The following is a 21431-nucleotide window of genomic DNA, read 5'->3' as shown; positions in this document are numbered from 1 at the left end:
CATAGACCGCTGGGCCCCTGTACTGACCTGCGTGGCCCTCATTTGACGCTCTGTCCCTATCATAACGAGAAAGGAGAATGTTATCTTGTTATTTCATCCTTGAACCAAAGCTGTGTCCCAGACCTGGGCAGGTAGAACCCGTTCCCCCATCCCTTTCGGGGGGGCGGGGGCTCAGTCCGACGAAAGAGTCAGGTGGGGTCGTTATGACAGGTGTAGGGATTATAATAGTGGTTTTGCTGAAGGATGGTTTGTGTGAACAGAAACGAGGAAATGATAAATTCAGCCAGGACAGATTATAAGAAGCTCCTTCTCCACCTCCTGCCTTTTCAGTTCCTCCAAGGTCTGAGCACCCACTCACATGCACACGAGTTTCCATCTGGACTTTACAGGGCACGCTGGAAATACTTACAGTAAATAGCAATGTATTTTTAAAAATCTTTCTTAATTATAATAATCATTTAATAATCATTCTTGGGCATTTTAAAACACCTCTTTTCCTTCTGAGGTATGCTTTCGATTTGTTTCATCAAATCTTTGGGGTTTTTTTGTTTTTATTTATTTATTTATTTTTTTTGAGACAGAGAGAGACAGAGCATGAGCAGGGGAGGGGCAGAGAGAGAGAGGGAGACACAGAATCCGAAGCAGGCTCCAGGCTCCGAGCTGTCAACACAGAGCCTGACGCGGGGCTTGAACTCACAGACTGTAAGATCATGACCTGAGCTGAAGTCGGATACTTAACCGACTGAGCCACCCAGGCGCCCCTCAAATCTTTGTTTTATGACCCATGAAGCTGGTAGGGAATGAGCAGAGCTCATAGCTCAGGTGCGAAGAAACAATGGTATAAAATACAGGAAAAGGCCGGGCACCTGGTGACTCAGGTGGCAAAGCACCTGACTTTGGCTCAGGTCACGATCTCATGGTCTGTGAGTTCGAGCCCCATGTCGGGCTCTGGGCGGACAGCTCGGAGCCTGGAGCCTGCCTCGGATTCTGTGTCTCCCTCTCTCTCTCTTCCCCTTCCCCTGCTCATGCTCTGTCTCTCTGTCTCTCAAAAAATGAATAAACGTTAAAAAGAAAATTAAAAAACAACACCACCACTGTGTTGGCAGATAAGCGGGATCTGCCCTTTGAGAACACTCCGGTCTTCCGCGGGGAGTGCAGACTTTTCTCGGCCCGCCGGGGTCTGCTAGGGAGACAAGCGAGAGTGGAGGTGCCCGGGTAGAGCGTGCTGGGCCGGGTGGTTTGCCATGGCCGTGGCCTGGGGCGGATGGGCGGGTGGAGCCGGGACCCCTGCCTGGTGTGTGCCATTGACCTCGAGGAATCTTTGGAGACGTGAAGCTAGGAGTGTGCCATGGTCAGATCTGCTTTTGAGAGAGGTGTGTTGACCGCCGGCTGGGGGCTGCAGACTGGCCCCCCGCCCTGGGTCACCCTGGGGAGGGCAGAGCGAAGGCCAGGAAGTGATGAACCAGGAGATAGACTCCAGCCGGCCCCCGGAGGTGGCCAGAGGTGGAGGTGAGAGCAGAGCCCGGAGAGGAGGAACATGGCTGTGGGTCTCTCAGGCCAAGGCAGAAAAGGATTCTTGCTCAGAATGATGCCACGGGGCTCAGTCAGGCCCCCCGTTTCCACATCGCCACACCCTTGGGCCATCAGCTTCGAAGCCGCTGGGAACGAGTGCCCCAGCCCCTCAGAGCATCTCCGGGGCCTTCCTGTTTGCCCAGCGACGGGCCCGGGGCTCCTGAGTGGTGGCCCCTGTCCCCACACGGCCCAGAGGACCACTCAGGCGGTGAACAGTGCCTTTGACGACACTTTAACACCATGTGCCAGATAATACGGAACACTCCCCAGAGAGTTGCCTTGAAAGTGTGTCAAGGGCCCGCCCTGCTGAAAGCAAAAACCAAGGCAACTTCCCTCTCTAGGGAACTGGAATCAGCCACATGCTCTGGGCACTGCCTGGTTTCCATGGAAATCCCTGTGCCCTACAGCTTGACAGTTAGAGGCACTGGGGGCTAGACGGGAGGTGAGGACCACCGGGCATGCCTGTGGGCATCACAAGTTACATTCACCCATCTGAAGGCCTCCCAGGTGCCCAGCCCCGGGTTGGGAGCTGTGTGAACGACAGCCCGGCAGACAGCTGGGAACATCCCATTTCACAGAAGAAGAGACAGAGGTTCAGAGAAGTTCGTTCCTTCAGCAGATAGTTGGGGGACCCCTGCCGTGTGTCAGCGGAGGGACAAGAGCCCCGAACTGTCAGAGCGTCTGGTCTAGCGGGTTCCTTTACAGAGTTTACAAGCGGCCGGTCAGCGGGTCAGACCCGCAGTCTCGCACCGGGGAGCTGACGGGTTGGGTTTTCTCCGTTTTGCAGGATAAAGATTGAAGAGGAGTATGCGAAGAACTTAGCTAAGCTCTCTCAGAACTCCTTGGCTGCACAGGAGGAAGGGTGAGTGGGGAGGGACAGGGGGCAGGAAGTGGGGGGGGGGGATTCCTCTTTGCATCGCTGATCGCTGCCGTGGCCTCCCCTAAATGGGGAAGTCTGCCAGGCCTGGCTCAGGCCGGGCACCCGCGACCCCCGGTGTGCACATCCATACTTAGGATGGGCCCTTCCACACTCCCCCGTGACCGAGGGCCTCCCGCCAGATGCTGGAGTATGTCAGCACCCCCTTGCCCCCGAATCGAGAAGGACAGGCTGAGAAGAAACTGGGGGGGGGGAGACGATTCTGTACCCGGCCCCATTGGTTAGAGTTCTCTCTGGCCGGCTCCCCTCCCTCTCCAGTTTTGACAGTCCTGCCCTCCTTGGGCGGGGTCTGGGCTGGGGGAGGCTCACCCACACCCTCCAGGCCCCAGAAGCGTCCCTCCTGAAGGAAGACAGTAGTCTACTCTGCGTGTCCCTTAACAAAGAGTTTCAGCCCGCGGGTGGGAACGTGAAACGGTGCAGCCGCCGTGGAAAACTGTTAGCGCCTCAAAATACTGAACAGAATGGCCCCATGACCCGGCAGTTGCACTCACGGGTTTATACCCAATAGAACTGGAAACAGATACTCAGACGAATCTGTGTATATGTGCGTGTCCGTACATATGGACGGATCTGTACGTGGACGGATTAGCACATTGGGTACATCCCCATTGCATATATGGATAAGTGATGGAATGTTGTTTAGCCACAGGAAGGGATCAAGTCCTGATCTGTGTGCTGCCTCGTGGATGAACCTGAAAAACATTATCCTCAGTGGAAGAAGCTGGACAAAAAGGTGTTGCATGTTGTAGGATTCTGTTTATGTGAAATGTCCAGAATAGGGACATCCACAGAGACAGAAGGAACGTGGCTGGTTGCCAGGGAGTCCCTGTTTAATGGGTACGGGTTTGGGTTTTTTGTTTTTTGTTTTTTTTTTTTAATTGTTTTAAATGTCTACTTTCGAGAGACAGAGAACGCGATTGGGGGAGGGGCAGGCAGAGAGGGTGACACAGAATTGGAAGCAGGCTCCAGGCTCTGAGCCATCAGCACAGAGCCCGACGCGGGGCTGGAACTCACGGACCGTGAGATCATGACCTGAGCCGAAGTCGGATGGTTAACCAATTGAGCCCCCCCAGGCCCCCCAGGTACAGGGTTTCTTTTGGGGGTGTGCATTCATTTGCTTGGACTGCTCTCCCAGAATACCAGAGACCTGGCGGCTTAAACAATAGAAATTTAATTTACTGTGGTTCTGGAGGCTGGCAAGTCCAAGATCAGGGTGACAGCAGCTTTGGTGAGACCTCTCCTCTAGAGTTCTAAGTACGGCCTTTTCTGGGTGTTGAGGCTCTCTGGTGACTCTTCCTACAAGGACAGGAACCCAACTGGGCCAGGGCCCGACCCCTTACGACCTCCCGACCTCCCGTAACCTTAATTACTTCCTTAGAGGCCCCATCTACAAATAACAGCCCCCCTGTGGATAGGGAGCTTAGGGCCTCAACATGCGAATTTGGGGGCGGGGGGGGGGTCCACAAACAGTGCATAACAGGGGGATACAGATGTTTTGGAACAAGGTAGAGGGTAGTGGTTGAACAGTGTGGTCACCGTACGAAATGCCCCACAGGACCGTGCTCTCTAAGACGGTTAATTTCACATGATGTGACTTTCGTCTCGGGAATAAAGAACACCAGGCTCGGGAGGTTAGAGGCAAAAGGTTCCCCCCGAGGTCTCTCCCGCCGGTGAGGTCTATGTCGAGGCCCCTTCTGCAAGGGGAGGTGAGCCCCGAGGAAGGGGGACGCTGTGTCGTGCGTGGTTGTGGTCGGCAGACGGCTGCAATGTTGAACAAGTCCAGATCTGCCTGCGTGGCTTGAGGCCTTCAGGGGATGGGCCGTGCCAACCAAACGCGGCTTTGATTGCGGCCTCTGCGTGGGCTCATGGTGCAGCCAAGAGGCCGCCTCTACAGGCCTGTCACTGGCCTGGTGGGCACAGGGTGGCCCTGGGGGGTCAGGGGCTCCTCTGCAGACAGAAATGAGCTTGCCCCGGTGGCCCCCTCCTGGCCCAGGCACTGGGCTCGAGACGGCATCGTCGGGGGGAATGGGGAGTCGCCCCTCTGACCTGGCAGGGAGGTTTTCCTGGACATCCCCGTGCCCTGCAATCCACAGTGCCGATCCGGAACCTTCCGGCTGCCGCCTCCTCGGCCTGGGCTAGTGCCAAGGACACTCCATCCTGCCAACACGCTCAGCAGCATATGCTCCCAGCTGCACGAGCCAGGCCCTCACCACCACCCCTTACATGCGCTCGCTCACACACACGGATGCCGCACCCCTGCCCACGGGCATGACCGCGTGCCCTGTCCCCGTGCACGCACACGCACACGCTCCTTCCGGCAGGCACCGTGGGGTTGTGGCGGGGTGGTGAACACGTGGGCCCCGTCCTAGGAATTTGGGGCAGGCCAGGAAGGTGCTGGCCCCCATTAGACTCCAAGAGGGTACGTGCACGTTGGTAGACAGACAAGATCGGATTGTTTATTCTGCCTGCAGTTTTTTTTTTGTTTTTTTGTTTTTTTCCCTCTCGCCTGTGTGGAAAGGAAATGGGATTTGTGTCTTTTCTGGTTGGTAATTGCACCAGTAACCTGCGTTCCGATTTGGCATATGCCTCGGACTGGATATTGCAATGGAAACACATCTCAGGTTTGATTTCTTTCATTAACCTCTCATCAGATGGAAAGCTCGGTCTTCAAGTGAGAGCATTTTCTAAATTGCTTTTTTCTCGATTGTGAAGGTGGCTCCGGATGGCGGGGGGGAGCGGGGGGTGTCTGGGGGAGGGTATCTGCTCAGACAGGCCCAGCCGCGTGTTCACAGGGGCGTCTGCCCAGCTTTGGGTGCCCAGCCTGGAGGTGGGGCCGAGGACCTTGTCCTTCCCCACAGCCGGTGACCCAGTGACTGACCTCACGCTCTGCCCACGGTAGACTTACAAACTCCGCACCAGCCAGGGCCTTTGTGGCTTCTGGGCTCTCGTTTGTAGGCCCGTGAGCAGCTCGGTGCAGGGACGGCTCCTGTCTGTCAGCCCGTCTTTGAGTTCCTGCTCCCCCTGGGCCTGCTTTTGTGCAGTCCCAGCTTTCACTGTAGATGTGCTGCGTCCTGACTTCATTCGCATGCGTGGCGTCGGGTCAGGGTCGACATTTCTTCTTCTCCCCGTGGCTCTACAGTGGTCTCCACACCATTTATTATCCCCACTGAGATGCTGTGTCTGCTTCTGGACCTCGCGGTCTGTTCCCCTACCCGCCAGCAGCTCGGACCGTCATTTCTCACCCCTGCTCTTCCCTGGGGGGGCTCCGCTCCCCAGCCAGGACCACCCGAGGGACTCCTAGATAAGATTGGTCGGTCGTTTCCCGTCACACCTGCTCGGCCTGAGCCCGTGCCACAACCACACAGGCCTGGGCTGTGACCAGAGGGACTCGTTCTCAGCTGCCGCTGGCGCCGCTCAAAAGCCGGGAGCCGCGTGCCGTGTCACTCGAGCTCAGTTCTTTGGAGGAAATGGCTCTTTGATGCAGTTAAGTGACCTGAACAGTCTGGGGGGGGGGGGGGGGCGGGGGGAGGTCTCCAGCAAGGACGCAGGGGCATCACCTGAAGGCCGGCAAGGCTCAGGAGCTCCAAGGAGTGGAGAGTGGGGCCTGGGGGCCACACGTGAAAGCCCTGAGGACTTGGGGAGATGCTTCCGTTTGAAACATCTCCTTGGGGCGGAAGAGGGATTCTGCCGTTCTCCGGGAAGGTGTGGGCGGCACCAGAGGTCACAGCCCGGAATCAGGACCGGCAGGAGCCACGCCTCTTGAGGATGGGGACCGAGAGCCTTCCCTGCTGTGTGGGCGTCCGTGAGCTGTCCCTCGGCACAGGGGTCCGTCTCTGCCCCCCTTGGAAGTCAGGCCGCTGGAGGCTTGCCCGCAGGCAGGGCTGTGTGGCACCTTGTGTTTGAGATCTGCTTCTCCCTGAGAACGTGGCTGGTCTCCCTTGGCTGACCGGCAGGCCTTTGCACCGCCCGTTAGTGAACCAGGGATGGGCACTGGGGGGACGCACGGGGGGCAGTAACAGGCAGGTGTCAGGGCCCGCCCTGCCGCTGTGCCCCACCTTCCTCTCTCATCCCCCCCCCCCCCCCCCCGATTCTCTGAGCTCCCGGGTGTTTCCCGGCTTCACCGGGCCCCCAGGCTGGAGCGCGCTGCTCAACGGGCGTTTTCTGCCCCACCCACGCGCCGTCTCGGGCGGGCTCCACGTCGAGACCCGCCGTCCCCGCCGCCCAGGAGGGGCCGAGATCTCCGATCCGAGGGCAGCGTGGCCGTCCGGGGTCTCGGTCTGACAGTCCTCTTTGGGTTGCAGCTCCCTGGGAGAAGCATGGGCCCAGGTGAAGAAGAGCCTCGCGGACGAGGCGGAAGTTCACCTCAAGTTCTCCGCCAAGGTAAGCTGTCCGTCCCCGCGGCCCCTCCGGGCTGGCGGTCCGCGGCCGTGTGCTGCCGAATGGCTCACAGTAGCCTCTCCAGCGTGTGCTGTCGGCCCCTTTCCGTGGTGTAGATTTCCAGTGGGGGCAAGAGAGTCCCCAGAGTTGACCATCATCAGCCAGTGTGTCCATTGTCCCCGTGCAATGGCGTCGGTAGCCGTTAGCGCCCGTCAGGAGCATGGAGAAGACTAAAAGGTTCATAACCGCTAAGTGTTTGGTTGGTGCCTTTGTTTCTATTTTTTTTTTGTTGTTTTGTTTTCTTATTTTTTTTTTCTTGAGACTCTTATTTTTTATTTCGTATTTTCTTTTTTTAACTAAGTTATTTTTTAAATTACATCTAAGTGTATTTATTAAAAAAAAATTTTTTTTAATCTTTTTTTGCGGGGGAGGGGAGTGAGAGACAGAGCCCGAGCGGGGAAGGGGCAGAGAGAGGGAGAGACACAGAATCCGAAGCAGGCTCCAGGCTCCGAGCTGTCGGCGCAGAGCCTCACGTGGGGCTCGAACTCAACAGACTGTGAGATCACGACTTGAACCGAAGTCGGACGCTTAACCGACCGAGTCAACCAGACTCCCCGTTACCTTTGTTTTTAATATGATTTGTTAAGTGTAGATCATGTTGAATTTTTAACACCGGCCATCTTTAACAAGCGGCTCACAAAATTTCTACAAATTCTGCCAAACTGCCCCAGCACACCTCTGTGACGTGTGGGAGTGGGTGCCCCAAAGTTCCTCAGGGGACCCCCCCACTCTCACTTTGCTGGGCTGTCAGAGGAACATGTGTGCATGTTCTTGCTGTCGGGAGAAGCTAGACTGCACCACGGGGAGGATTTTTTGGTTTTTTGTTGTCACACTAGGTAGCTGACCCTTCTTTTGTTTGGTCCTGCAGAATCTAGCACCATGACCTTGAGGGCAGCATGGTTTCTGCCCTCAGTACTCAGGGTGGTGTCGGGCACACAGTAGATGCTTAATAAATATTTTCTGAAAGTAGTGAATGAACAGGGACAACTGACTTGCTCCTTCTGACACCCCCCATCTTTTTAAGCCCTACTTTCTCTCTGGATTTCTCCGTGTTTCCAAATGACCCTGTCCCCCACCACCATGCCATCCCCCCTCACCCCCAGCTCATATCTCCAATTCCTTTTAAGGCTCTCACCTACTCTTCAGGGGAAAAGTAAACCAAATGTCTGAAGTGAAATAATTCATACTAAAGTGTGCATGACTGATAGGGCTACCCACTAACATGGTTGCCTTTTATTTTTTTATTTTTTTATTTTTAACATGGTTGCCTTTTAAAGTGTTTATCTTTGAGAGAGAGAGAGGAGAGAATCCCAAGCAGGCTTCACACTGATAATATGGAGCCCAACATGGAGCTTGAACCCACAAACCATGAGATCGTGACTTGAGCCAAAACCAAGAGTGGGACACTTAACTGACTGAGCCACCCAGGTACCCTGCATGGTTACCTTTTAAGGGAAGAGAGGCTGTTCAGAGTGGCACTGTTCCCAGTGACCTCTGCCTCCTGGGGTCCACACCCTTCCCAGTTACCAGTCAGACACGGCAGCCCCGTGAGGACCTCACACAACGCATTTAAAATCTGAGCCCCTGAACATGAAGGGCACACTACCTCCTTTACTGTAACGTGAAGATAGCATCTCCCTAAGGCGACTGTTCTTTGACTTCCACACTCAGCACTTGATTGCATCTGTTCTGCAGCGCTCTCCTCATAGGAATTGGGGTCCCCCAGGGATGTGCGCTGTTGCAGGACCCAAATCGGCTTTGTACACACCTCGCCACCCCACCCGGTGATGGTCCCCTGCACACACAGGGCGGAATTCATGGCTCAAAACAGCGAGGACGCACGCAGGGGCTTTATAAAGAGCTGGGGCGGGAGGAAGAAACTGGTACCAGACTCCCCGCTTTTGAAGGATGTTAGCGCCCTGACACTGGGTTGACCCCAACTGTGAGTGAGACCTTCTGGGCTCCCGGCGAGTAACACCCTAACGCATCGCACCGAGCGCTTTGCGGGAAATTTGCCCAGCGAGCGTGGGGGAGGGGGCTCCACCAAGTACCTTTTTTTTCTGCCTCGCGTGCAAAGCCGTGAGTTCTGTTCAACCTGCTGATCCTGGGGAGTGTTCCCTTCGGGGGCCTCCCTTCTCGTGTCCCGGCCCCAGGGGCTCTGTCCTCTTTCTGCAGCCGGCTCCACAAGCTCTGAACGGTCGCCTGCTGGGTCCCCAGGAACCCTGGTGGCATCTACTCCCCATCAGCAGGACCCTTGAGTCTTGATTGTCTATAGAGCGCTTAGCAGGTGACAGAATGCTTTCCGAGGCACCATTTTCTTCTGCTTATTTATTTTTACTACCGCTGTTATATTAATAACACTGTCACACCCTCCAGCACCAGTGTTTGCCACCCCATGTGGGGTGTCCCCACCCCCACCACTGCTCTGACACCAGCCGGGCGCCCTGCAGTTCTGGTTTCCCATTCCACGGGGCAGCAGCTCCATCCTACAAGACTCTGTCACGATTCAGATGTCCGTTGCAAGTAGGAGATTCGGAGGTTACCCACACCTCCATCTGAACGGCGGCTGCAAGATGGGGTTGCCACCGCACCCTCCTCGGGTTTGATAATTTGCTAGGAATTCCAAAACGTGTACTTAGCTTTCCTGGTTTGTTATATATTAAAAGACGCCATAAGGGATACAGACGGACAGCCGGATGAAGAGGTGCGTGTAGGGCGAGGTCCGGAGGAGTCCCGAACCCAGGAGCTTCTGTCCCCGTGGAGTTGGGCTGTACCACTGGCCCGGCACGTGGGCGTGCTCACCAACCCCAAAGGTCTCCAAACCCTGTAATTTACAGATTATTTTGGAGGTGTGATCACTCAGGCACGATCGCTCATTAGCTGAATCTCCAGGCCCCCTTCCCTCCCCAGGGGATGGTCAGGATGTTTTAAGTCAGGAGTTGACGAAGCAAGGCTGACTTCACTCCGTGCACCCGATAGGGGGGTTTGTGAAGAATGCCCACGAAACACACATTTTCTATGAGAGCCGCTGGTGGCCTTAGGCAATCACAGTAGCAGCCGCATGGTCGTATGGTTATATCCAAGAGGCTCCAAGGATTTATCTATCCGCCATGGGTCATATAGCTTCAAATGCCCGAAACCCATTTTGCTGTCTGCTCCAGAGGGCTCATTGAAATTCCGCTCTGAATATTCCGTGTCAGGGACAAGAGCTCTTTAAAAAATGCAATTTTATCTCTGTCTCAAAAATAAATAAACGTTAAAAAAAATTTTTTTAAAGGGGCACCTGGGTGGATCAGTCGGTTAAGCGTTCCGACTTCAGCTCAGGTCATGATCTCGCGGTCCGTGAGTTCGAGCCCCGCGTCGGGCTCTGTGCTGACAGCTCAGAGCCTGGAGCCTGTTTCAGATTCTGTGTGTCTCTCTCTCTCTCTCTGACCCTCCCCTGTTCATTCTCTGTCTCTCTCTGTCTCAAAAATAAATAAACGTTAAAAAAAAATGCAATTTTGTTATGGCAATCTCTCAGGCTTTGCTAGTCTGCCGGCTTAAGCCACAGCTGATAGCAACAGGCTGCGAAAGAAAGAAGATTCCTGTGTACAAAAGGAAGTTAGACCTGGCTTCAGCCGAAGAAGGGAAAACAGAAAAGTTCCTTCTGATGGAAGAAAATCTAATCATGCAGCAGAGGCCGTGCACTGCAGACAGAAGCTCTTAGGCGGGGGACAGTGGGAGTCAAGAGACATGAGTCTGACGTCCGCGCCATCGCTCACAAGCGTTGTGACCTTGGGCGAGTCTTAGCGTCTCTGGGCTTCCCTTTTTTTTCACGTGCGACCTGAAAAGTTTGGACCAGCTCAGTGGCTTGAAACGTACTTGAAACTTGTTGGAACTTACTCCCGTGGGAATGCATTTTACACGGGCAGCCAGAACGCACAGGCACCCGTACCCAGCTAGCCACACACGTGCGTGGCTGAGACCAGTGTTTCACAAAGGCGCACTTGTCCTGTCTGAAATGCACGGATGTGTCCTGTTCCTGTCTGGTCTGTCCTCGTCAGAAAGCTGGTCCTGACGCTAAACTGATCTCACAAGTCTCAGGAACCCACCATTCGAAAAGCACAGGACCAGATAGTCTGTGACATCCCTTCCGACTTGTGATTTCTGTGATTGTCTTCCGATGTGGAGGCGAAAGACAGGAGGGGCTGGCCAAGAGTTCCAGGGTTCTGGAAAGGCAGACAGTGGCTCCAGGGGCCTGTCCCACCCGAGACGGCAGGGAGGTCATGAGGACAAATGTCTAGGAAGGCCTTCCACCATCTGGATAGAGAGAGATGCTCAACAGTTAAGAATGAGTATAAGAGGACACTCAGCCAGAGTTCTTAAAGAAAGAATTAGCCTTTTTTTTAAATGTTTATTTATTTTGAGAGAGAGAGTGGGAGGGGCATAAACAGAGAGAGACAGAGAGAGAATCCCAAGCAGGGAGCCCACTGTGGGGGCTCGATCCCACAAACAATGAGATCGTGACCCGAGCTGAAATCAAGAATCAGATGCTTAACCGACTGAGCCACCCAGGGGGCCCCCAAAAAGTTTTTTAGGGGCCCTTGAGTGGCTCAGTCGGTTAAACGTCTGTCTGACATCTGCCCAGGTCGTGATCTCATGGTTTGTGAGTTTGAGCCCCACATTGGGCTCTGTGCTGACAGCTCAGAGCCTGGACTTTGCCTCGGATTCTGTGTCTCCCTCTTTCTCTGCCCCTCTCCTGCTCATGCTCTGTCTCTCAGTCTCTCAAAAATAAATAAATGTTAAAAAAAATTTTTTTTTAATCAGTTTTTTTTAAAGCACTTAAAATACAGGAGAATCCATGGGTCTCTATGGGATTGCCTATGGATGACAACCAGTGGCCTTATGTTTCCAGAAAGTCATTTGAAATCTGGGGAACGGATTTTGCTGTATGGGCAGGTTCTTGGGCCCCTCCCCCAGACCACAGAACTGGGGGGACTGGAGCCCAGGATGAATGTCAAAAACACCCTCAGGGGGTCGCGCCTGGGCACATGGAAATCCGGAAATCAGTTCCCTTTGTAGGCCCTGGGAAAGAGACCCCAGAGTTACCGAGTGAGCAGGCTGAGTTATCCCTCACAGACCCCCCAGTCAGGTTCCTACGAAAGCTAAGTTTGGCTACTCCTCCCCTGATCTGTGTGGGAAAGGGATGTACGCAGTCCTCAGTGGCTGCTCTCAGGCCTGAAGCATTTTACAAGCTGCCACCAGATGGGGGTGTTTTCCTCTGCAAGGCAACTTCAAGGGGCGCAGAAAATTCATAGGAAGCCTTTACAACTCACAGCAGGGGGAGAGGGCTATTTGGATGGCCTGCCCTCTATTAGCCTTTAAAGGTCATCTGACCACAAAGGTGTCACCTTCTGCCCCTGGGCATTGGGCACTGAAGATTTTGCCATTCTCCTGGGTAGTAAAGGGGCACCTGGCCCGCACGGGCTCCGACCAGACCCTGCGGACACAGTGGAGGCAAAGCCAGCAGGGCCTCTGCCCTCTTGGAGGTCACAGTCCCGAGTATTTGGTGGCTTAGAGCTGCAAACGCCCAAGTCCTGAGGTCTCCAGAGAAAGAGACAATGTAGCCAGAGCCTGGTGAAGAGGAAGAGAGAGAAGTGACAGATGTCCAGTGTTGGGAGGTCCTGTGTCCAGGATGGTTCAGCTGTGCTTTTCAAAGGCACTTCTGGGACAGGTGCAGGCCGAGGGACCCTGGAAGGCTGTCAGGGGGCCCCATCAGAGGTTGAGTCAGGGGCTTCTGGGAGGCTGAGTGCTGAATCTGGGGGGAGGACTGTTCTGGGAGGCTGAGGCTGGGGGGGGGGAAGCTCCAGGAGGCTGAGTGGGGGGGCAGAGGAATGAGCTTGGGGGGGCTTCGAGAGACTGAGTGGAAGGGTGAATGAGACTCTGAGAGTGTGAGTCCTCTGGGCTCTGACTGTGGCTGCAACAGACCCACCCTGTTCACATCAAACCCCCTCATCAAACATAACCTATGTTCACACACACACACACACACACACATTTAAGTAAAATCTCTCCTGAAGAGAGTGGAGTAGGGAAAAGGGAAGGAATAAAAGAGAAAGAAAAAGCTCGAAATACCCCGTCACCCAGCGCCTCTCTGGCCCTCGAAGGGCGAGGCCGGCCCCTTCTGGAGGGAGGGTCCGTGCACCTGTCCCCATGCAGGCGGGAGGGGTGAGGAAAGCCTTCCTGGGCGCAGCTGTGAGCTTCTCCCGGCCTCCAGCGGCTCCCACCGGGGCTTCCTCGGGCTCTGAACTGTGTCCAGACCACCTTTGCGGTCCCAGCGCCTGGCACGTAGCAGATGTTCAACAAAGAGAGCTGACTTGAGTTCCTCTAATTAAATGGCGTCCGTGTGGCAGTCACTGTGTGAAGTGCTCGGGGACACAGAGGTGGGCTTTTGGTTTCTGCCCCCAGGAGGTTCCCAGTGGGGAAGGGAAGGGTGACGGGCACGTGAGCAAAACCCAACCGGCCGCTCTAGGAATCTAGAGGAGGCAGGAGGCAGCGGATGAAGGGCCCAGAAGCCTCGGACACTAACCAACCCCTCCGTCCGTTGGCGTGAACCCCGGGGCCTCGCCAGCTGAGGGGACCTCCTCTCACCGGACACCTGACACCTGGCGCCTTCTGTCTTCCTGTCGGGTGGCCCAGGCCACTGGGAGTCCCCGAGTCCACCTTCTCCTGTGGAGTTGGGGAGAGTTGGGGAGAGCGCCCCCTCCTCCTCCTCTTGCGGCGGCCGTCCCGGGGCCCTGAGCGCATCCCCCCTCCTGTCCTTGACAGCTTCACAGCGAGGTCGAGAAGCCCCTGATGAACTTCCGGGAGAACTTTAAGAAGGACATGAAAAAGTGTGAACACCACATCACCGACCTCCGTAAGCAGCTTGCCAGCCGTCACGCCGCAGTGGAGAAGGTGAGCGGCCTGGGAGGCCGGACCTGCTGGGAATGGGTGGGCCGGCTCCCCCGTGGCAGGGGTGGGGGGCGGGGAGCGCCAGCCTCCAGCCCCGTCCCGGCCAAAGGGGCAGGGAGGAGCCGCTTCCCCGTGGCACTCGGGTCACTGCCACAGGGCCAGTGGGAGACACGGTGGGGCTCAGGCACACGCACCGTGCTTTTGTGGGACGCCCCCACTGGCTCGTGTGCTGGTCCACAGGCCCTTCTCCGGGCCTCCCGGGGCTGATTTTCTCCTGAGTGCATCGCTCCCCTGCCAAGGCCTGGGAAGTCCGACCTCGCCGGGAGCTGCTGACCCCAGCGCCTTGGGGAGGGGTGCAGGACAAGGGATGCGTACTCCTGTGGGCACCCCCGAGTTTGCCAGCTGCTGCTGGCAAAGGACCCATCCGGCCCCCAAATGGGCTGGCTGGTGCTTGCGGCCACTAAGCATTGCTGGGAAAAAAACATCACGAACCAGGGAGAGAAGAGAGGACTCTTATCCGGCAAGGGGGAGGGGAGCCACATAACCCGCGGGGCCCTGTGAGCAGCGTCCCCGTGTCTTTGAACCCCAGGCCCGGAAGGCCCTCACGGAGAGGCAGAGAGACCTGGAGATAAAGACCCAGCAGCTGGAGATCAAGCTGAGCAACAAGACAGAGGAGGATATCAAGAAGGCGCGGAGGAAGTCCACACAGGCTGGTGAGTGCGGCCAGCCCCGCCCCCGCCTCTCCTGCCCTCCCCTGATCTTGGCCTTGGCCGCACAGAAAGGCCAGGCTGGGGTGGGAGCCTTGACACTGTGTCCTGTCCCTGCGAGGAGCCCATAGCAGAAGTAAAGACCCCCCACGTCCCCAGGGAGTGATACTCCAAGGGCTCGCCCGTGGCGATCAGGGCTCTCCTGCCCCAGAACGGAGGCACATGTCTTGTTCGGTGAAATAACCAGATTTCACCTTCTCTCGCGAAGATTCCCCCAGTTGAGTCGGTTTCTGCTTCCACCTTGTGGCAAAAATTAGCCGATGCACAAGAAGGGTAAACCAGTAAAAAACTTAGTAAATATTCCTTCAGAAAGCCAGAGTGGTTGGGTTTTTTTTAAGGTTTATTTTTTAGAGAGAGAGAGAGAGAGAGAGAGAGAGAGAGACTGCGAGCAGGGGAGGGGCAGAGAGAGAGAGGGAGACACAGAATCCAAAGTGGGCTCCAGGCTCCAAGCTGTCAGCACAGAGCCCCATGCGGGGCTCGAACCCATGAACCATGAGATCGTGACCTGAGATCGGTTGTTTAACCGACTGAGCCACCCAGGGGCCCCTAGAGACCCAGAGTTTAACCGCTTGCCAGGACAGTGCGTGTTGCCCTCTGGGATTAAAGCGTGTGCTGGGATTAGGGTTTGGATCAGATGGCTTCTGAGTCTTTCCCACCTCAACTGCTGGTGAGCTCAGGACAGTTCATTCATCATAGAACAAAGCAGCCACCGTCTGGACGTTACGAGATACGGTGGCGAAGGAAGAGCGGGTAGCAAAGCAATGTCACGTAAACACAACATTCGATGGAAAGATCTTAACAACGCGTGGTGGTAATTGGATCCAGAAATAGAAGGCGTAATGTACTTAACCCGGGATTGAGAAGGGAAACCCAGGACAGGGAGAGGCTATTTAAATTCGTTTAATTTATTAAGTTATTTTAAAAATAAAATTCTGTCGTTGCTTGGCAAAACATTGTAATCAGCACCTAAGAACATAAACTCTTCTCCACTGGATATAATCACTATGAACACTTACGAGTGTTTGAATTTAAAAATAAAAATTTTTTTTAATATTTATTTTTGAGAGAGAGTGAGAGAGGACAGAGTCGAGCGGGGGAGGAACAGAGAGATGAGGGAGACACAGAATCGGAAGCAGGCTCCAGGCTCTGAGCTGTCAGCACGGAGCCCAACATGGGGCTCGAACTCACAAACCATGAGATCGTGACCTGAGCCGAAGTCGGACGCTTAACTGACTGAGCCACCCAGGCGTCCCCTGTATATTGGGCTTCTTAAATGGTTGAATAGTGTCCAAGTGTGTGAGTGGCCCCGAATTTATTTCATGAGTTCACCTGGTTGACGTTTGCAGGACTTTCAGATTCGTCAGCGGCCGTGATGGTTGTTAGTGTCCTGGGGTCTGTGTGTATGTGAGACTCAGTCCTCGGATAGAGAGAACACAGATGTGGATTTTCTGGGTCAAAGCGTTGTGTGGGTTTGGGTGGGCATTTCCAAATCGCTTTCCAGAGAGGTGTGCGTGTTACTGAAAGTAGGGATGTCCGTTCCCTAAACTCTGGTCAGTGCTGTGTGCGATCCGACTTTGACACCATTGCTGTCTAGCGAGCATCCATGTTGTGTGGGTAACTCAACTTTACATTTCTTTTTGAGTGAGTTTGAGCATTTTATTTTATTTTTTAAATTTTTTTTTTAACGTTTATTTATTTTTGAGACAGAGACAGAGCATGAACGGGGGAGGGTCAGAGAGAGGGAGACACAGAATCCGAAACAGGCTCCAGGCTCCGAGCTGTCAGCACAGAGTCCGACGCGGGGCTCGAACCCACGGACTGCAAGATCATGACCCGAGCCGGAGTCAGCCGCTTAACGGACTGAGCCACCCAGGCGCCCCGAGTTTGAGCATTTTAAAAACAGACTTGTAGGGGCGCCTGGGTGGCACAGTCCGTTAAGCGTCCGACTTCAGCCAGGTCACGATCTCGCGGTCCGTGAGTTCGAGCCCCGCGTCAGGCTCTGGGCTGACGGCTCAGAGCCTGGAGCCTGTTTCCGATTCTGTGTCTCCCTCTCTCTCTGCCCCTCCCCCGTTCATGCTCTGTCTCTCTCTGTCCCAAAAATAAATAAACGTTGAAAAAAAAAATAAAAAAAATAAAAACAGACCTGTAGAGGTCACGTGTGACTTTTTCTTGTGAGCTGATGAACTCCTGTCCTGTCCCCAGTTTCTTGTCGACGTAGCTGGTCTTTTTCTGACAGATTGGTTGACGAGGATTGCGTTTCTTTGTCAGGAAAATTAACCTTCTGTGGTTTGAATTGGAAATATTTTTCCGGGGTTGCCCTCGATCATTTAATTTTGGTCTTTGTGTTTCTTTCTTTTCTTCTCTCTCTGGCTTGTTTTGTTGAATTTCTTTGTACAGCGGTCTTTTCCCTTGTAAATTTTGGGTTTTGTGACTGACTTAGACCTTTCCTTTCTGAATATTTTTTTAATCACTTTTTTTGCCTTTGACCCCAGGTTTAAAAAATAAATACGTAAATATTTGCCCCGGTGGGCGTTTATTCTTCCTCACACCACTGCTCCTTGCCATGTTCCTGAAGTCCTGATTTCTCGTGTTTTCCTTTCTCTTGTGTTCTAGATGAATCTTGCGATTTGCTACTTCTACTAAATTTAAGCCAAATTTAGAAAATGTTACATTTTCACAAGCCGGGGGCTCGGTTACTTTGGCTCTCTTGTTTTGCTGTGTCTCCATTGGGGGCATTGCCATCAGACAGTACGTCTCTTAGCCCTAAAGTTTGGAATTATTTTGTGATGGAAGTGACTTGTCCTTGTCCTTGGATCTGATCGTGAAAAAGTCTACCTTTCCCAAACCTTTTCTGTGTGTGAGGTGCCCAGCCCCGTGTGTCATAGCCTCCGTGTTGAACCCCCCATTCCTGCAGGGAGGTATTTCTATGCCCTTTACAGGCGAGAAAGCAGATGGCAGGTGACAAACATTCCCCAGGATCACAGTCATGGAGCCCCGTGGCCCAGAATCCCACCTTCTTTTCTTCCAGAGACTCCTTGTCTCCGTTTCGCTGGACAGCGTGTTACCCAGAAGATGCCTCCTTTTCTTCTCTCCTTTCTTTTCCTTCCCTCCCTCATCCTTTCCAAGGCTGCTGGAAGGGAGCACCTCTGGGTCCTCAGGGGGCTTGACCTCATTTGTCACCATTGCCCCCTTAGCTCGCGTTACAGTCACACTAACTCTGCCTGTGTCCATTCCAAACACCAGACAGGTATCGGGTGACTTAACTGTCCACATGACCCTGTGGAGGTACTGTTGTCTTATAGATATTTGCATAGATGAGGAAACTGAGGCTTAAGCAGGTTCGTTGATTTGTCCAAGTTCCCACAGCTCCTACACAGGGATGCCCGTAAGACAGCCCAGATACTCTGGTTCCAGAATCCACGTTTTCCCACTCAGCTTGTTCAGAAGGGTACCCTTGGGCTGGCTACTTGGAGAGAAGACACAGTCTCCTTCAGCTACCCTATTTCCTGGTGTCGGAGAAGTTTTCCGAAGTATGTTCTCGAAATCGGGATCGACAAAGAGGGCTTTGGGAGTTTTATCATTGTACGTTTGTAGGGTGATAGGCCGACCCCCCTCGGCCAGGCGGCGGGCGGGGGCTGGTGGGAATGTGTTTGCAGTGAAGCATACACTTCCTTCTCTCCTGGTCATTCCGTCTTGGGATTGGGGACCCATTCGCTGGCCATAGATCAAAAGCAAAGTGAACACAGCCCTTGACTGGGTTCTGTCACTCAGCCCCGTCTCCCAGCTGGCTAGGTATAGTTCAGTAGAGGGGGTACTGAGCTGGGCCCTGGGTCACGTGGACACGAGTCTCCCTGATTTCTTTCACCTCCCTTTCAGAATACCCGCGAGCCAGGGGATATTATTAAGTAACTTTGAATTTGCTGGAATTACCATACTAGACCTAACGAGTGAGCTTCGGGTTGGCTCATGAGGTTTTCCCACCACAAACAAAGGCCACGATACGATGCCTTTCTGTCTCTGGCATCCTGCGATGATCAGAAAACCACACTGAGACGGAGCTGCGTGCTCTGGTGGTACCCCAGCGGCGAGGTGCACGCCACTCACCTGAGGCTCTTCTAAAAAAGCAGTTTCCTGTTCGGCAGGCCTCGTCTGTGCCCCGAGATCTGCATTTCTAGCAAGCTGTCAGCACACGTAGATGCTACAGGTCCAGGAATTGTTTCGGGTGATGAGGTTCTTGGTGCCTGTGTACTTAGTAATGGTTGCAATTGTTTTTACATAACGCGTGTTTTCTTTCTGGTTAACGAAAGGCTTCAAATGTACCTGCCGTAACATGCCAGTTACAAGGTAGTAACATGCCAGCCATCGAGATTGAGTAGTTACGTTGGTTTCCCGTCTCTCTTTTATGAAATAAAATGCTGTGGGAAGAGCTCATTCCCTCCCACCTACCCTCTCTTTGTTTCCCTCTCTTTGTCACCCCTGTCCTGGAATTGGTATATAGCTGCCAGTGCACGTTTTTGTACCCTCGCTGCACATGAACGAGCCACAAACCATCAGACACGTTATTTTGTGTTTCAGAATTATATTCTGGGGCGCGCACACACACACACACACACACACGCACAATTTGCAGACTTTTCCTTTTGAACTCTTGGCTGCTTGCAGGTTGCTGTGACACGTTTTAAAACCAAGAAGGACCCTCCAATCTCAAATGAAACTGGCATCTTTAGAGAGGGAAGCTTTCCTTGGGCTCATGGTAGGATTGGGGGCGCCCTAGGTGCACCGCTCACGTTCGCACGTACACACGCTAAGGAAACCCTCATCCTGAGTTCTTGGTTATCTGGGGTCAAGTTCCGATGGGCACTGCGAAGCTGTTCTCTCGTGATGCTGGGTGGCCCCTTTCCTTTGCTCTGCTTTCCATCTGTCCGCTTTCCAGTGGCTTCCACGACCCAGGGACACGAGAGGGCAGCCATGGTGAGGACAAGACAGAGTGTGATGGTGGCTGATGGTCTCTTCCAGGAGATGACCTCATGCGCTGCGTGGATCTCTACAACCAGGCCCAGTCCAAGTGGTTTGAAGAGATGGTGACCACCACACTGGTGAGTGAGCAGAGATGTGTAAGCGTGTCGGCACAGGGACCCGTGCTCAGGAAGTCCTGGGGGGGGGGTGGGGGGGGGATGCTGGCGTCCATGAGGATGATGGAGTGGAGGTGGTCGTTAGATCTGCTCTACCGCCAAGGTCAAGACCTCGACCCTGAGCCAGTCTGTGTGGATTCAGATCCTGCTTGGGCACTTCCTAGCCGTGTGGACACGGGAGAGGGTTGAGTCTTACTGTGTCCTCCTTGGCTGTCCTCTGAGGGGTCAGGGTCATCCAAGGATGCCCTCAACCAAACGTACAGTGGTGCCTTTAGGACAAATAGCCAGGTTGTAGGACGCATGACCCTTCCCACCCCCAGAAGGATAAGAAGCGTGTATAGAGTGGGATGGGGGGTAATAGATACTTAGGGAGAATGGGAGGGGAGGTCCCTGCCCAAAGGGCACAGGGAATAGGCATCAGACCCCTTTTCTTTTGCCTTCCTGAGTATTTCTTGTGAAGGGAGAGCATCTCCTCCCCAGCACCTGTTGGATTGGACAGTGAAGCGTGGTTGGCACTTGGGCCATCGGGTCGGACGAGAAGGGAGGTCTTGGGCCAGGCATTATTGTCCCCACCGCCCAAAGCTATCCTCGTGCATCCAGCACAGGACAGAAGAACTCTCTGCTTTCCCCACGTGTCAGCCCCCCAGAGCAGATTAGAGGCCTCCCCCAGGGACGGTGACCCAGTTTTCCTCCTGGTTAATCCCCTAATTAAGCCCCCCTGACTTACCCTCCTTCCCGGTTAATCACTTAGGCAGTGACCTAGTTGTGCCCAGAACAGCAGTCTGATCCCCTAAATTCCCAAGGTGCTGCGGAACCCTCTAGAAGCCAGAGGACAAACCCTTTCTCTTCCGTTTCCCAATGGCCATCCCCCCGGCTCCCTGCTTCCCCTGACCTGGTCTCTGGTCTGCACCTCAGCACCTGGAATGGACAGAGGAGGGGAGGCTGTTCCGCAGAGGCCCAGGGACAGAGTCCCAAGAGTCGGAGGCACAGAACCTCCACACGTGACCTATTTGTCCACCTCGTCAGGGAACTAGGGCTGGGCATGCACTGGTACAGAATCAGGAGTCTGAGCCCAACAGACCCTGCTTCGAACCCCACTGCTCCCCCATCATGCCGCGCGCTTCGGGCAAGCGATGCTTGTGTGTTAAAATCATCGAGGACAATTAAGTCGCATGTCTTGCGTACAGGGCGGGCTGGGACCTGCATGGTGGGAAGGTCCCCCGAGGGGAGGGCACACGCTCAGGGCTGTGTGGTCTCCTCCTTGGCAGGAGCTAGAGCGGCTGGAGGCGGAGAGGGTAGAGATGATTCGACAGCATCTATGCCAGTACACACAGCTGCGGCACGAGACAGACATGTTCAACCAAAGCGTGAGTTCCCTGCCCGGGGCCAGTAGGACCCACGGGGCGGGGCGAGAGGAGAGCCACCCTGCGCTGGGCTGGTGAAGGTGGTGCGTGGCAGGTGCTGGAACCCACGGGCCACCCCTTGGGAGGGGCTCACGGTCTGTTCTGCACGTCCGTGTGAATCCATCCCAAGCACGTGACTTGGAGACACACGTGGGCTGTTCCCTTGAGGAGAGAGAAGGTCATGACCGTTGAAGTCCTGAAGGCCTTATTGCCTCCCCTGGCAAATGTCTTTTTTTGGTTGTTTGTTTAT

At 54.4% G+C, this 21431-nt stretch overlaps 1 protein-coding gene across 10 annotated transcripts in view; it reads left to right on the top strand.

Annotated features, from left to right (window-relative positions):
• Positions 1-21431, top strand: part of GAS7 (growth arrest specific 7) — a 216248-nt gene that overhangs the window by 187950 nt on the left and 6867 nt on the right. For all 10 annotated transcript variants that reach the window (XM_027047361.2, XM_027047367.2, XM_027047369.2 and 7 more), the window contains 6 exons: positions 2360-2434; positions 6811-6889; positions 13754-13882; positions 14469-14592; positions 19663-19742; positions 21047-21145. In XM_027047361.2, coding sequence (XP_026903162.1) covers positions 2360-2434; positions 6811-6889; positions 13754-13882; positions 14469-14592; positions 19663-19742; positions 21047-21145 — 586 coding nt within the window. The remainder of the gene's footprint in view (positions 1-2359; positions 2435-6810; positions 6890-13753; positions 13883-14468; positions 14593-19662; positions 19743-21046; positions 21146-21431) is intronic.

Source organism: Acinonyx jubatus, chromosome E1 (assembly GCF_027475565.1).
Source record: "Acinonyx jubatus isolate Ajub_Pintada_27869175 chromosome E1, VMU_Ajub_asm_v1.0, whole genome shotgun sequence".
NCBI classification, from domain to species: domain Eukaryota; kingdom Metazoa; phylum Chordata; class Mammalia; order Carnivora; family Felidae; genus Acinonyx; species Acinonyx jubatus.
This window is presented reverse-complemented; position numbering and strand designations above follow the sequence as displayed.